Genomic DNA, 15,605 nt, shown 5'->3' on the forward strand with positions numbered 1-15,605 from the left:
TATTGAGGAGATTCCACGGCGCGGCGCTGCCCCGAATGGGGAGAGAGGGAAGGGAGGAGGAGCGGGGACCGCTCGAACGGATGGCGGCACGCGGAGCGCCGAGGGGATGGACGGACAGACGCGCGGACACGGAGCCCGTGGGGCTGCAGTCCTGCTTGGGGCACCGAGACGGACAGACGCACGGACACCGTGGGCCGCGTCCCCGCGGAGCTGCTTGGGGCGCCCTGTGCTCAGCGGTGCCCGCTTCCCCCCGCTGCCCACCCAGGGCCCCTCCTCCTTTTTGTCTTGGACACAGAAGACTTTGGGGTGGTTTGTGTTTTGTTTTGTTTTTATTTTTTGTTGTTGTTGTTGATTATTTTTTTTTTTGTATTTTTGGGGGTTTTTTAATTATTCTTTTTTTGTATTTTTTTTGTTTGTTTTTGTTTTTTAATTATTCTGTTTTTTTAACGTGCTGAATGTTTACGGGGCCGCACCGCAGCCCAGCGCCTCCCCCCCCCCACAGGGAGCCCCACAGCCGCTCCAGTTGCACAAAGAGGGGTGAGAACGCAGACACGGACGCTCCTGGAACCGCTCCGACCCCCTTTGCTCACCGCTTTCACCCCCAGGACCCGCAGCCGTCCGCCCGTCCCCAGGACTGCAGCCCCGCTCTGCGCTCCCAGCGCCGGAGCTTCGGGCTCCGCCATCCTCCTCCTCCCCCCCGGCTGAGACCCCCAGAGACGGAACCGGGACCGACTCGGCACAGCGGTGCTTTTCTCCCTTGGGTTCGTTTTGCTTCCACGCTCTCCGCTGCCGAGGGGCTGCGACCCGTCGTGCCGCACCGAGGGGCGGCGTTGGGGCAGGGGCCGCCCGGTGCCCCGCAGCACCGCTCCGTCCCCACACTTCGGTCCCCACAGCAGCTCCAAGCGCTCCCCCTGCCCCTCCCCGTGCTCTGTGCCCCCTCCCCGGGCGCAGTGGGTGCTTTCCCCCCCCCTTCCCTCGCACACCGCCGGCGGTTTTCATTTCTATTCCACTGTGAATCCAAAGCTGTGTCGGGTCCTCCCTATTATTATTATTATTTTGGCTTTTTTACGGTTTTGTTTTGTTGGGTTTTCGTTTGTTTGTTTGTTTGTTTGTTTTTCCCCACGGTGAGAATGCTGTATTTAAAAAGAGAATATTTAAAGAGTAACAAATAAAGGAGGCTCCGAGCCGCAGGGCGCAGAGCGAGGGGAAGCGCAGCCAGGGAGGGGGGCACGGGGGCACCGGCCTCAGCCACAAACGGGGCGGGGGGGACGACCTTTAATGAATGGGGCTGTGATGGAGGTGGGGAGGGGAGGGGATGGGGGTGGAATGGAATGGAATAGGGATGAAATAGGGATGGGGATGGGACGGCGGTGGGGTGGGATGGAATATGGAGAGGGATGGGAGGGAGGTGGGGAGGGGATGGAAGGGGGTTGGGGAGGGGATGGGGGTGGAATAGGGATGAAATGGGTGTGGGGATGGGATGGGGTTGGGGATGGAATAGGGATGGAAAGGGGGTTGGGATGGGATGAAATGAGGGTGGGATGGGGGTGGGGATGGAATGGGATGGAATAGGGATGGGAGGGGATGGGGTTGTGGGTGAAATGGGATGGGGATGGAATGGGGGTGGGATGGGATGGAATAGGGATGGAAAGGGGGTTGGGAGGGGGTGGGGATGGAATAGAATGGGGGTGGTGATGGGATGAAATGGGGATGGGATGGGGTTGTGGGTGGAATAGGGATGAAATGGGGCTGGGAATGGAATAGGATGGGGGTGGGAGTGGAATGGTGATGGGGTGGGATGGGGTTGAGATGGGGCGCTCCAGCGGTGGTGTCACACAACAGGCCGAGCCACGCTGCTGCTCCACTCCTTGCAGAGCAGCATGGAGCTTAACGAGGCACAGCTTAACGAGCAGAGGGGCAGAGCTCAACAGCGCTGCACCAAACGCGACCAAAACTCAAGGACACCAACGCAGAACTGAGTTCAGAGTCAGAGCTCGATGGGGTCCATCCAGAACTCAGTGACCCCAGTGCAGAACTCGATGGAACCAACAGAGAAATCTACTGCTGGAAACGTGATGGCATCACATCAAAACTCAACGACACCAATGCGGAACTCGATGGCATCAAATCAAAGCTCAACACCAAGGCAGAACTCAATGGCATCAGGGCAAATCTCAACTGCAATGCAGAAAATGGCACCAATGCAAAACCCAGTGATGTCGAGGCAAAACTCAATGACCCCAAGAACTCAGCGCTGCTGCAGGACTTGAGGACATCAAAACTCAGCGCTGATGTGGGACTAGACATCAAGTCCAAATTCAGTGACATCAATGCAGAACTCAGCGATGTCAAAGCAGAACTGACGACGTCACGTCAAAACTCAGCGACACCAAAAGAGCTCAGCGACACCAGAACAGAACTTGATGGTTAATGCAGAACTCAGTGACATCAAGTCAAAACTCGGTGACATCACATGAAAACTCAACACCAATGCAGAACTCGATGACATCACATCAAAACTCAGTGACACCAAGGCAGAACTCGATGACACCACGTCCAACTCAGTGACACCAACGCAGAACTCGGTGACACCAGCACAGAACTCAACACCACGTTGGCCCCGCATCCTGAATGGGGACATTTGTACCCCCCCCTTCCCCCCCAGTGCAGCGGTGACCCCCTGGATCCCACACAGAGCGGAGCGCAGGGTCCCCTCCCCAGCCCCAAGCCCTCTGTGAGGAGCAGCGATGCGCAGAGCTGAGCCCAGTCCCTGCTGGGGGGGTCGCGGGGTGGGGGACGCCCGTTCCCCCCACAATAAACATGTAAAGTGCTGCAGCGGCCATGGGGGAACGGACAGAGGCGCAGGGCATCGCCCTGACGGGGCGCAGGGACGCAGGGCTGCCATCCTCCACTCTTCAGTGCCTCCCGTCCTGCTCCTGCTGACCCCCCCAGAGGTGGGGGGCACAGAGCAGCGCCACAGCAGACGATCAGCGCTGCTCATTGCTTCGCTCCTGCGTAGTTGAGGGACAGCAGCACCATGCTGTTGGCCAGCAGGGACGCCTCGGAGGCTGCAATGGGAGAGAGGGGGGCTGAGGGGGTCCCATGCCCCCCATTGAGCCCCTCAGGTCTGTTTGCTTTCCCCCTGTGTTGGGGGGGCTCAGTCTGTACCCACAGGGATCCCCTCCCTCAGAGCGGGTTGGGGGGGGACAAAGGCTGAATTCCACGGGATGACTGGGATGGGAAGGTCCTGAAAGATCTTAGAACCACAGGATGGTGGCATTGGAAGGGTCCTTAAAGGTCCCAAAACCACAGATAGGGTTGGAAGGGTCCTGAAAGATCATAAAGCCATGGGACGGTTGGGTTGAGATGGCCCTGAAAGGGCCCTGAAAGATCCCAGAACCAGGGGATGGTTGGAATGGAAGGGTCCTCGCAGCCCCCCCAGTCCCAACTCGCACCCTGGGCTGCTCCCACCTCCCCAGCAGCCACCCTGGGCCCCATTCACAGCCCCGAGCCCCTCCTGGGATGGGGGACCCCCACCCCACACACACACACAGCTCCCTCCCCTTCTCCCCCAACCCCCCCGTGGCACAGGGTCGCCCCCCCTCCCCCCCGCACACCTTGCAGCACGCAGGACAGCCTCAGCCACTGCTCCAGCCACGCTCTGCACTGCGCCGCACTCAGCCGCGCGGGGTTCAGGCCCCGCAGGTAACAGGCCTGCAGAGGGGAGGAAGGGGGTCAGCACCCAAAATTCCCAACTGCAGGACGAGGGAGGAGAGCAGGACCCCCGCCAACCCCCAGCCAGGGGGTCTCTCACCGCTCTGAGCTCCTCCTCGGAGAGCTGTGCCAGGCCCAGGCGAGCCAGCGCGCGGTCCAGGTGCCGGATCTCCAGGAGGTGGGAATGCAGGCGGCGCCGCACCAGGATGGCAGGCAGCAGAGGAGTCAGGAACAGCACGCGGCTCAGCGCCCGCTGCAGGACGGCACGGCGTGGGGACGGGCACCAGGCATGGAGTGCGGGGGGGTGGGACATGGGACAGAGCGGAGATGGGGGGCACAGAGTGCAGCATGGGGTGGGGATGGAATGGGACACGGGGCATGGAATGGGACAGGGGACACAGCATGGAGCAGGGACTGACTGGGACAAGGGGCATGGAATGGAGTGGAACATGGGATGGGAAACAGGGCATGGGACAGAGTGGAGATGTGGAGCACGGAGAGGGGCACAGGGCATGGCATGGGGTGGGGATGGAATGAGACACGGGGCATGGAATGGAATGGGACACAGCATGGTGTGGTGCAGGGATTGACTGGGACAAGGGGCACAGCAGGGAGTGGGGATGTGGGGCATGGCATGGGACACAGAGCATGGGATGGTGCAGGGCCTGACTGGGACATGGGGTATGGAATGGAGTGGAACATGGGGTGGGACACGGAGCATGAGACAGAGTGGAGATGTGGGGCATGGAGAGGGGCACAGAGTGCAGCATGGGGTGGGGATGGAACGGGACACGAGGCATGGCATGGAATGGGACACAGAGCATGGCATGGAGCAGGGACTGACTGGGACATGGGGCATGGCATGGAGTGGAACATGGGATGGGACATGGGGCATGGGACAGTGGGCACAGAATTGGACAGGGAACGGCACAGAGCGAGGCATGGAGCAGGACATGGGGCACGGCGCAGGGTGGGGATGGAATGGGACACGGCATGGCACAGGGAGGGGCACAGAGCACGAACGGGGCACAGTGTGGGGCATGAGGTGGGGCACAGGGAGGGGCATGGGATGAGGCACAGAGCGGGATGTGGAGCGGGATGTGGGGCGTGGGGCACAGAGTGGGGCACTGGAGCACAGCATGGAGTGGGGATGGAGTGGGACGTGAGCATGGCACAGCATGGGGCACGGACTGGGACATGGAGGTGGGGCAGGGTGCTGAGGGGCACGGAGTGGGGCACGGGGTACATACAGCACGGGGGGGGGATGGAATGAGGTGGGGGCGTTGAATGGGGCACAGAGAGGAACATGGAGCAGGACAGGGGATGGCGCACAGGGTGTGGGATGGGGCCCAGAGTGGGACACAGGTCATGGAATGGAACAGGGCACGGGGCAGGAGACGGGACTGGGACACGGCGTGGGGCACGGGGTGCGACATGGGATGGGGCACAGAGGGCACAGAGAGGACATGGGGCACGGAAAGGGGCATGGCGTGGGGATGGAACGAGACACAGGGTGCGGATTGGGGCAAGAAGGGAAGGCAGTGGGGCTCGGCGTGGGGCGCGCAGCACTCACCACGTGGGCTCCCCGCAGCTCCGCCAGGCGCAGCGCCGGACCTGAGAAGAGCGGCTGCACGGCACAGAGCTCAGCCACGAGGGGATGGCGGCCGCGCTGCACCTGCACAGAACCAGGAGGTCAGCAGTGCCGCAACGGGGGGTGGGATGGGATGGGGGTGGAATTGGGGATGGGGACCAATAATGGGATGGGGGTGGGATGAGGATGGGGGTCGGGATTGGGATGGAGTAGGATGGGAACTGATAATGGGATGGGAGTGGGGCTGAGATTGGGACGGGGATAGGAGGTAGGATGAGGATGGAGAAAGGGATGAAAAGGGGATGGAGGTGGGATGTGGGAAAGGGATGGGATGGGGGGGAACGGATTGGGATGGGATGGGGGCAAGGGAAGGGATGGATATGGGGACTGATGATGGGATGAGATGGAATGGGGAGGGGAGGAGGTATGGAGATGGGATGAACATGAGTGTGGGGTGGGGATTGATAATGAGACAAGGATGAGGAAGGGGATGGAGGTGGGGAGGGGGTGGAAGTGGGATGGGGGTGGAGAAGGGGACAGGGAAGGGATGGAAATGAGGGTGGGAACGGGCTGAGGGTGAGGACTGATAATGGGACAGGAATGGGGAAAGGGATGGGAACGGGGTGGGATGAGGGCGAAAGTAGGAAACGATAATGGGGAAGGGATGAGAGCAGCGATGGGGAGGGGGATGGAGGTGGATCGATAACGGGATGGGGATGAGGATGGGGAGTGGGCGGGATGCGGATGGAAATGAGGGTGGGATGCAGAAGGGGGCGCAGAGCCCACCTCGACGCAGAGCTCCCGCAGGCGGCGCGGCAGCTGTTGCTGAGGCAGGGACCGTGCAGCTGCGTCCAGGCAGCTGAGCACTGCAGGGTAGGCGGCGCGGCGGGCGCTGTGGTTCTCCTCACTGAACTCCTGCTGCTGCTGCGGCGTCCAGAAGTGGCGGATCAGGAGCTGCCGTGGGAAGAAGTACCTGAGGGGGGGGGAAAGGATGGCAGGAGGGGGGCAGGAAGGGCAGGGGGAGTGAGGGGGGGGTTCCAGGAGGGACAGGATGCCAGAGGAGGGGCATAAGAGGGGCAGGGGGAGCAGGGAGGGGACAGGAGGGACGCAGGAGGGGCACAGGGGGGCAGGGAGGGGGCAGGGGAGCACAGAATGGACAGGAGAGGCAGGGACAGAGGGGACACGGGGGATGGGGGGGGCACAGAATGGACAGGAGGGGCAGGAGGAGCATGGGGGGGCAGGGGGAGCACAGGAGGAGCAGAGGGGACACGGGGGATGGGGGGGCACAGAATGGACAGGAGGGGCAGGAGGAGCATGGGGGGGCAGGGGGAGCACAGGAGGAGCAGAGGGGACACGGGATAGGGGGGCACAGGATGGACAGGAGGGGGTACAGAGAGCACAGAAGAGTCAGAGAGGGGCACAAGAGGGGCACGGAGGACACGGGGGGCAGTGAGGGGGCACAGGAGGGGCAGGGGGGGCACAGGGGAGCCCATTAAACTCTCCGGTTGTATTCACAGCTCCAGAACCAATTGGCTGCAATTGGAAGGAGCGCCGTCAGCACAGAGATCCTGGGGGGGGTGGGGGAAGGGAGGAAAGAGGGGGGACCATTTTGGATGCTCCTGGTAGGGGGGGGGAGAAGGCAGAGGGGGCCGAGAGACACAACTCACATCAGCAGCAGGACCAGGAAGTTGGCGAAGGGCGGAATGGCGATGAGAGCGACAGGGACGGCCTTGAGGACATCCCTGCGGAACTGCAGAGCGCCATCAGAGGGACGCGAACCATCCAAGCCCCCCCCTTCCCACCCCCGCCAACACCACCCAAGGCCCCCCCCCAGCCCCCTGGAGCAGCACCCACCTGCCGCAGCCGCTCCATGTCCCTGTAGTTCAGCTGCGCGGCGCTCAGCCCCTGCCGGGCCATCGCCTGTCGGATCCGTCGCACCTCCCTGGCGTCGGCCAGCAGCGACTCGAGCCCTGAGGGCACACGTGGCACCAGCAGAGCCCCCTCCCCTCACAGCCCCCTCCCCTCACAGCAATGCATATCAGGGGGTCTGGAGAGGCCTAACTGATAGCTGGGGGTCTGGAGGGGATCCACACGCAATACCTGCAGGTCTCAGCCAGTAATTGGGATCTGGTGGGGCCTAACCAACACGTGGGGGGGCCTAGCTGATACCTGGGGGTCTTGGACCCCACTCCCCTCAGAGCAATGAATATCAGGGGGTCTGGGGAGGCCTAACTGATAGCTGGGGGTCTGGAGGGGGTCCACATACAATATCTGCAGGTCTCAGCCAAAAACTGGGGGTCCTTATTTCATACCTGGTGAGTCTGGTAGGGCCTAACTGATACCTGGGGGGGGCTGGGGGAGCCTAGCTGATACCTGGAGCCCCCTCCCCTCAGAGCAATGGATATCAGGGGGTCTGGGGAGGCTTGACTGATAGCTGGGGTTTCTGGACGGGGTCCACACGCAATACCTGCAGATCTCAGCCAATAACTGGGGGTCCACATCTGGTCCCTGGGGGGTCTGAAGGGGCCTAACCAACACGTGGAGGGTCCTAGCTGATAACTGGGGATCTCAGAGCCCCCTTCCCTCAGAGCAATGGATATCTGGGGAGGCCTAACAGATACCTGGGGATCTGGATGGGATCCACACACAATACCTGCAGGTCTCAAACAATATTTGGGGGTCCTCATTTCGTACCTGGGGGGTCTGGAGGGGCCTAACTGATACCTGGGGGGCCTAACTGATACCTGGGGGTCTCAAAGCACCCTCCCCTCAGAGCAACACGTATCTGGGGGTCTGGATGGGGTCCACACACAATACCTGCAAGTCTCAGCCAATAACTGGGGGGTCCATATCTTGTACCTGGGGGGTCTGGTGGGCCTAACTGATACCTGGGGGGGCTGGGGGAGCCTAGCTGATACCTGCAGGTCTCAGAGCCCCCTCCCCTCAGAGCAATGCATACCTGGCGGTCTGGGGAGGCCTAACTGATAGCTGGGGTTCTGGATGGGATCCACACACAATGCCTGCATGTCTCAGCCAATAACTGGGGGTCCTCATTTCCTATCTGGGGGGTTTGGTGGGGCCTAACCGATACCTGGGGGAGCCCAGCTGATACCTGGAGCCCCCTCCCCTCACAGCAACAGATATCAGGGGGTCTGGGGTGGCCTAACTGATATGTGGGGGCCTGGAGGGGGTCCACACGCAATACCTGCAGGTCTCAGCCAATAACTGGGAGTCCACATCTGGTCCCTGGAGGGTTTAGTGGGGCCTAACCAACAGGTGGGGGGCCTAGCTGATACCTGGGGTTCTCAGAGCAATGGATATCAGGGAGTCGGGGGAGACCTAACTGATAGCTGGGGGCCTGGATGGGGTCCATATGCAATCCCTGCAGGTCTCAGCCAATAATGGGGGTCTTCATTTCATACCTGGGGGGTCTGGTGGGGCCTAACTGATAGCTGCGAGTCACAGAGCCCCCTCCTCGAAGCCCCCTCCCCACAAAGCATCGTTACCTGCAGTGAAGGCAGAGTGCAGAGCATAGAGGCGGGGGAATCTGTGCTGCAGGAAACGTTCGTAGCGGCTGCGGAGCCACCGAGCGCCCAGAGCCCAGCGGGAGCTCGCCTTGGTTGGCAGGGAGAGCACCGGAGGGGGCCTGAGGGGGAAGGAGGGGGTTAATGAGGTCAATTAGTCATCTATTAATGAGGTTTCTCGGCTCTGCTCCTTCCGAGGAGAGTCGCGGTCTGATATTCAGGATTATGGAGAGATGAGTGGATTGCAAAATGGGGGGAGACCCAGGGGGTCTACAGCTAGGGGCTGGGGGGGTCCACACACAATACCTGCAGGTCTCAGCCAATAACTGGGGGTCCCCATCTGGTACTTGGGGGCCAAGTGAATCTGGGAGCTCTTAAGGGGATCCACAGGCGACACCTGGAGGACTCAGCCAATAACTGGAGATCTACATCTGCTACGTGAGGGGTCCGAGGGGGGTCCACAGCCCCCCCCTGGAGATCTCAGCCAATACTGGGGGTCTGGAGGGGGAGAGGAGAGCGGGGGAGGGGATAAGGGAGGGGGGGGGTTGCATGGCCTCTACCCACGAGCTCTGTGCCTGGGACAGGGGGCCTGGGGGGCCATTATCGTGGGGCCTGGAGGGGTCTATGGGTGACAGCACTGTGGCGCTGAGGGCGGCACCGGGAGCGCGCACGGCGGCCCGCGAACACCGGAGGTGGGGGGAGGGGGGGGAAGGAAGATCTCAGAAAGCCCCACAACCGCTCCAGGCGTCCCTGTGGGCTGCGGGCCCGGCCTGGGGAGAGACCGTGGAGCTCGACGTTCGGTCCCGGCGCTCCGCAGGTAACGGGGAGGCCCACGCCCCACGCCCGACCTCGCAGCCGCCCCCGGCTCGGCCCCGCTCACCTCAGCGCCGCCAGGAGGGGCGGAACGGGACCCCACAGCCGCTCCGCCCCGCACCGGCCCATCCTGCAAAGCGCCATCTTGGCGGGGGGGGGGGGGGGGGGGGGGCACGTGACCGGAAGAGGAAACGGTTGCGGGATGAGGGCGGAAGTGGCAATGGGAGGCATGGCGGCCTCCATCTTTGAATGGGGCCCCGAACGGAGTGGTTCTTTGGACGGAGCTCCTAGCAGAGCGCGGCCTCATCCCCCGCCGCGTGTGGATCAGCGCTGCTCAGAGCCCCCCTCTCCTTTTCTCCCCCCGGGGGAAAAGTCCTGGGGCCTTCGGCCCGTCCTCACCACGAGGGGCTCTGGGCCCCCACAGCTCTGCACCCCCCGCGGGGCTCCCAGCACCTCTCAGTCTGCCCCGAACTGGGGAGAGAGCCCAGCACTGGGCCCAGTGCTCCGGATTGGGCTCCCCAGTGCAGAGCAGAGCGGGGAGCTCCTCCCTGCCCTTCTGGCTGTGCTTTGTGCAGTGCCTCACAGGGAACCGTTGGCCAGCAAGGCACACTGCTGGCTCACAAACACCCTGTGCTCAACTCTTAGTCAACCTGTTGGCCACCATTGGTTCACGAGGTCACACTGCTGGCTCTTTGTCACCCTTTTTGTCAACCACTGACCAACCAGGACCCTATTGGCCCTCTTGCTCACCAAGTCACACTGCTGGCTCATTGTCACCCTCTTGGCCAACCATTGGACATCTGGACCCCACTGACCCTCTTGGTCACCAGGTCACACTGCTGGCTCATTGTCACTCTTTTGGATCAACCAGGACCCTATTGGCCCTCTTGGCCACGAAGGCATATTGTCACCCTCCCTGCCACCAGGTCGCACTGCTGGCTCATGGCGAACCAGCAGTCAGCCACGACGCCATGATGCTTTAAGCCACCATGATGCACCGTTGCCTCATGACCTCATTCTCCACCAGCCTCCTCTGGCCCCCCCGCTCCCCTTCCAGCCCCACCCTGCCCCACATCGCCGCTCCCCACCCGATGCCAACCCAGTCCAGCACATGGGGACAGTCACGCACTCTGCTCCCCATACGTGTCCACCGCCTGCAGGCGCGCGTTCAACTCTCCTTTATCAAACGGCACCGCGGCCTTTCGGCCTGTCCCGGAGCCGGGGGTTATCAGCCCCACAGCTGTGGGGTTCGGGTCGCCGATAGCTGCCCCATTGATCCCGATAAGGCATTATCAGCGCCGCGTGCAGCGGTGCCCGTTTGGGGTAATCGGGTAACAGTGCGGAGGAGCAGAGTCCAGACCCTGCGCTAATTGCGGCTGCACTGTTAATGAGGACAGCGGCGATAAGGGGCCGGGAGCCATCGGGACGCACATCAAAGCCGTTCGGGGGGCAGCAGGTGGCCCTGTGCTCCACTGGGGACTCTGCCCACGGGTGGGGACAGCACTTATAGGGCGGTGGGGACAGCGGGGACACGGAGCACCATGGCTGGGGAGCAGAGCACGGAGCCCCGCAGCACCCCGGAGATGGGTGAGGGCCCCGCGCTGCCGGCTGGGCGTTTGGGGGAACAGTTTTGGGGGATTTGGGCATTTTTGGGAGGATGCTCTTCGGCTCTTTTTTTTTTTTTTTTTTTTTTTCTGGGGGTGGCGGAGTTCTCCGGTGTGAGCTCTCAGGAAGTATCAGCCACAGTTCAGCGGGAGGCGCTGAGATGACGGAAAACCAATGTTTTCTTGGTGGAAAAGGGACGGAATTGTAGCAGAACCCCCAAAAAAGGCATTTTGCCCCAATAGAACCGCGCTGCGCGGCGGGCAGACGCTGCTCCGGGCGAACTCCCGAGCGGTCCCGAGCCGAGCGGCGCCGAACGGATCCGAGCCGAGTGGTGCCGAACGGACCCGAGCGGTCCCGGGCCGAGAGGCGCTAAGTGAACCCGAGTGGGTCCGAACGGACCCGAGCGGCTCCGAGCCGAGTGGTGCCGAACGGACCCGAACGGTTCCGAGCCGAGAGGTGCCGAGCGCTCTCGAGCCGAGAGGCGCTAAAGTGAACCCGAGTGGGTCCGAACGGACCCGAGCGGCTCCGAGCCGAGTGGTACCGAACTCTCCCGAGCCGAGCGGCGCCGAAGGGACTTGAGCGATCTTGAGCCGAACGGCTCCGAACGGATCCGAGCGCTCCCGAGCCGAGCGGCGCTGAGTGAACCCGAGCGGGTCCGAAAGGACCCGAGCGCTGCCGAGCGCTCCCTAATGGAGTTCCGGTATCCGAAGTGCTCCGAGCGCTGCCGAGCGCAGTCGGGCCGGCGCGGAGAATGTGGCGGCGGCGGCGTTGGGCGGGAGCGGGGGCGGCGGTGAGCGGACACGGGCGGGGGGGGAGGGGACGACAGCGGGGGCTCCCCGGAGGGCTGTGGGGTGGCGGGGGTTGAGAGGGGGCGGCACCGGGGGTCCGTGAGGATGTTGTGGAGGGGCGGGGGGCTCCGCGGGGGGTCGTTAAGAGGGCGGGGGGTCCGGGGGACTCCGGGGCTCCGTGCGGTGCCGCGGGACTCGGTGTTCTCCGTGTGGGGACAGAAGGAAGCTGCTGCCCTCTGACGCCCTGCACTCCCTGCCCGACCGCCACCCCAGCGGCTCCGCCACCCCTACAGAGCCGCCACCCCGATGTATCCGTGACCCCAGTGTCACCCACAGCCCAGACGTCTCTGTGACCCCAATTGGCACCACGACCCCAATGGCACCCTGACCCCTCTATAGCCGTGACCCCAATGTCAGCCACAACCCTGATGTCACTGTGACCCCAATAGCACCCTGACCCCAATGGCACCACGACCCCTATATAGCTGTGACCCCAATGTAGCCATGACCCCGATGTCACCCACAGCCCCGATGTCTCTGTGACCCCCATGTATCTGTGACCTTGATGTCACTGTGACCCTGATGGCACCGTGACCCCAAAATCACTGATCCCAATGTCACCGTGACCTCAGTGCTACTGCGACACAGACATCACTGTGACCCCGATGTCACCGTGGCCCTGATGTCACCAGGACCCCAATGTTACTGTGAGCCCAATGTCACCACGACCCCAATTTCACCATGACCCTGATGTCACCATGACCCCGATGTCACCATGACCCCAGTGTTACCGTGATCCCAATGTCACCGTGACCCTGATGTCACCATGACCACAGTGTCCCTGCCACCCCAACGTCACCATGACCCCAGTGTTACTGTGAGCCTGATGTCACCATGATCGCAATGTCACCATGACCCCAATGTTAACGTGACCCCAGTGTCACCGTGACCATAGTGTCCCTGCCACCCCAACACCACCACGACCCCCTGTCACCACGCCACACACTGCAGCCCCCCAACATTCTCCCCATGCTCAGCATTTTGGGCTGTGCCAGGAGAGCTGGCTGCGCCAGGGGCAGGAAGGAAGCGCTGACATCAAAGCCCAGCACGCAGCCCTGCTGCATCAATGCCTGGAATTGTTCTCACTGGGCTCCCTCCCAGTGTTCCTCCCCCCGGGCCCAGAGCACTCGTGATGGGTGGTGACACTGACAAGTGGCCCGCGGGGCTGAGAGCCATCAGGAAACACAGGGAATGTGAGGATCAGGGGCTGAGCTGTGGGAAAGGAGCTGTGGGGAGGAGGGCGTGGGGGTCCTGGTGGCCAACAGGGGGACTGTGAGACAGAAGTGTGCTTTGGTGGTCACAAGGGCTGGTGGTGGCCAATGGGTTGACCAGGGGTTGACCAACAGGGTGACCAAGGGGTGAACAGAAGTTGACCGTGAGGCAGCAGTGTGTCCTGATGGTCACAAAGGCCAGTGGTGGTCCACAGGTTGAACAACAGGGTGAGCAGGAGGCAGCAATGTGTCCTGGTGGCCACAAGGGCCAGTGGTGGCCGATGGGTTGACCAAGGGTTGACCAAGAGGGTGACCAAGGGGTGAATAGAAGTTGATCGTGAGGCAGCAGTGTACCCTGATGGTCACCAAGGCCAGTGGTGGCCAATGGGTTGAGCAGCAGGGTGACTGTGAGCCAGCAGGTGAGCCTTGGTGGCCACAAAGACCAGTGGTGGGCAAAGAGTTGGCCAATACGGTGACCATCAGGCAGCAGTGTGCCCTGATGGCCATGAAGGCCAGTGGTGGTCAACAGGTTGAACAACGGGGTGACCATCAGGCTGCAACCTGTCCTTGTGACCATAAGGGCCAGTGGTGGCCGATGAGTTGACCAAGGGTTGACCGACAGGGTGACCAAGGGGTGAACAGAAGTTGACCGTGAGGCAGCAGTGTGCCCTGATGACCATGAAGGCCAGTGGTGGTCGACAGGGTGACCAACAGGGTGACCAAGAGTTGACCAGAAGTTGACTGAGGCAGCAGTGTGATCTGATGACCACGATGGCCAATGGTTCCCTGGGGGGACACTGCATAGAACGCAGCCGGAGACACTGGGAAGCAGTGGGAGGCACTGGGAGACACTGGGGGGCACTGGGAAGCAGTGGGGACACTGGGAGGTACTGGGAAGGCACTGGAGGGCACTGGGAAGCACTGAGGGCCAATGGGAGGCAATGGGAAGCACTGGAGGGCAATGGAGGGCACTGGAAAGCGCTGGGGGGCAATGGGGGGCAATGGGGGCACTGGGAGACAATGAGAGGCAATGGGAGGTAATGAGAAGCACTGGAGGGCAATGGGAGGCACTGGGAGACAATGAAAGGCAATGGGGGGACACTGTGGGGGGCAATGGGAAGCACTGGGAAGCACTGGGAGGCACTGGGGGGCAATGGAGGACAATGAGAGGCAATGGGAGGCACTGGGGGGCAATGGGAAGCACTGGGGGGCAAAGGGAGGCACTGGAAAGCACTGGGGGGCAATGGGAGCACTGGGAGACAATGAGAGGCAATGGGAGGTAATGAGAAGCATTGGGGGGCAATGGGAGGCACTGGGAGACAATGAAAGGCAATGGGGGGGGGCACTGTGGGGGGCACTGGGAAGCACTGGGGGGCAATGGGAGCCACTGGGGGGTAATGGGAAGTACTGGAGGGCAATGGAGGCAATGGGAAGCACTGGAGGGCAATGGGGGGCACTGGAAAGCACTGGAGGGCAACGGGGGCACTGGGAGACAATGGGAGGCAATGGGAAGCACTGGGGGGCAGTGGGGGCATTGGGAGACAATGAGAGGCAATGGGAGGTAATGAGAAGCATTGGGGGGCAACGGGGGACACAGGGAAGCAGTGGGGACAATGGGGGGCATCGGGCGGCTCTGTGCCCGCAGGTTGGGACTGCGGTGGCCGCTGGCATCCCGGCCGCATTCCGTGGTGCAGCCAAGGCCCCGGGGCTGTTTGCTGAGCTGCAATCAGCGGCGCTCCCAGTGCACTTCATCCCGCCCGAGGTCAGCGCCGTGTTTGCACTGATGGGCGGCGGTGCCGTCCTGCCTTCCTGCCCTGAGCAGCCTGGGAGTCATTTTCACGCACCTCTTAATTGGTTCCGATCTCTGGGTTTGTTAATTACCGGTGGAGATGGCGTTAATTACCGGTGGAGGTTTTGCCATCGGTTTTTAACGTGGGCTGCAGGGACGCCACTGCTGTGGGCTGCTGTGTGGTGGAGGTGTTGGTTGTAGTGTTGGTTGTAGTGTTTGTTGGTTGTAGTGTTGGATGCGGTGTTGGTCACAGCGTTGGTCGCAGTGTTGATGGAGGTGCTGGATGTGTTGGTCGCAGTGTTGGTGGTGGTGTTGGTGGTGTTGGTTACGGTGTTGATGGAGATGCTGGATGTGGTGTTGGTGGTGGTGTTGGTCGCAGTGTTGGTGGTGTTGGTGGAGCTGCTGGACGTGTTGGTTGCAGTGTCGGTCACAGTGTTGGTCGCATTGTTGGTTGAGGTGTTGGTGGAGGGGTTGTTCACAGCGTTGGTCACAGTGTTGTTGGCAGCGTTG

The 15,605-nt window shown here is 62.1% G+C and overlaps 1 protein-coding gene across 1 annotated transcript; it reads right to left on the bottom strand.

Moving 5' to 3' along the window:
- Positions 1–2,997: 2,997 nt before the first annotated feature.
- Positions 2,998–9,873, bottom strand: LETMD1 (LETM1 domain containing 1; the record flags this gene model as incomplete). The annotated part of the gene is made up of 9 exons (XM_079547828.1): positions 2,998–3,068; positions 3,618–3,714; positions 3,815–3,967; positions 5,288–5,389; positions 6,092–6,278; positions 6,973–7,055; positions 7,160–7,275; positions 8,812–8,951; positions 9,710–9,873. 9 exons carry the CDS (start codon positions 9,871–9,873, stop codon positions 2,998–3,000), a joined length of 1,113 nt encoding a protein of 370 aa, XP_079403954.1.
- Between the last annotated feature and the right edge of the window lie 5,732 nt (positions 9,874–15,605).

The sequence above is a fragment of the Tetrao urogallus genome, assembly GCF_951394365.1.
Source record: "Tetrao urogallus genome assembly, chromosome: 31".
Taxonomy (NCBI): domain Eukaryota; kingdom Metazoa; phylum Chordata; class Aves; order Galliformes; family Phasianidae; genus Tetrao; species Tetrao urogallus.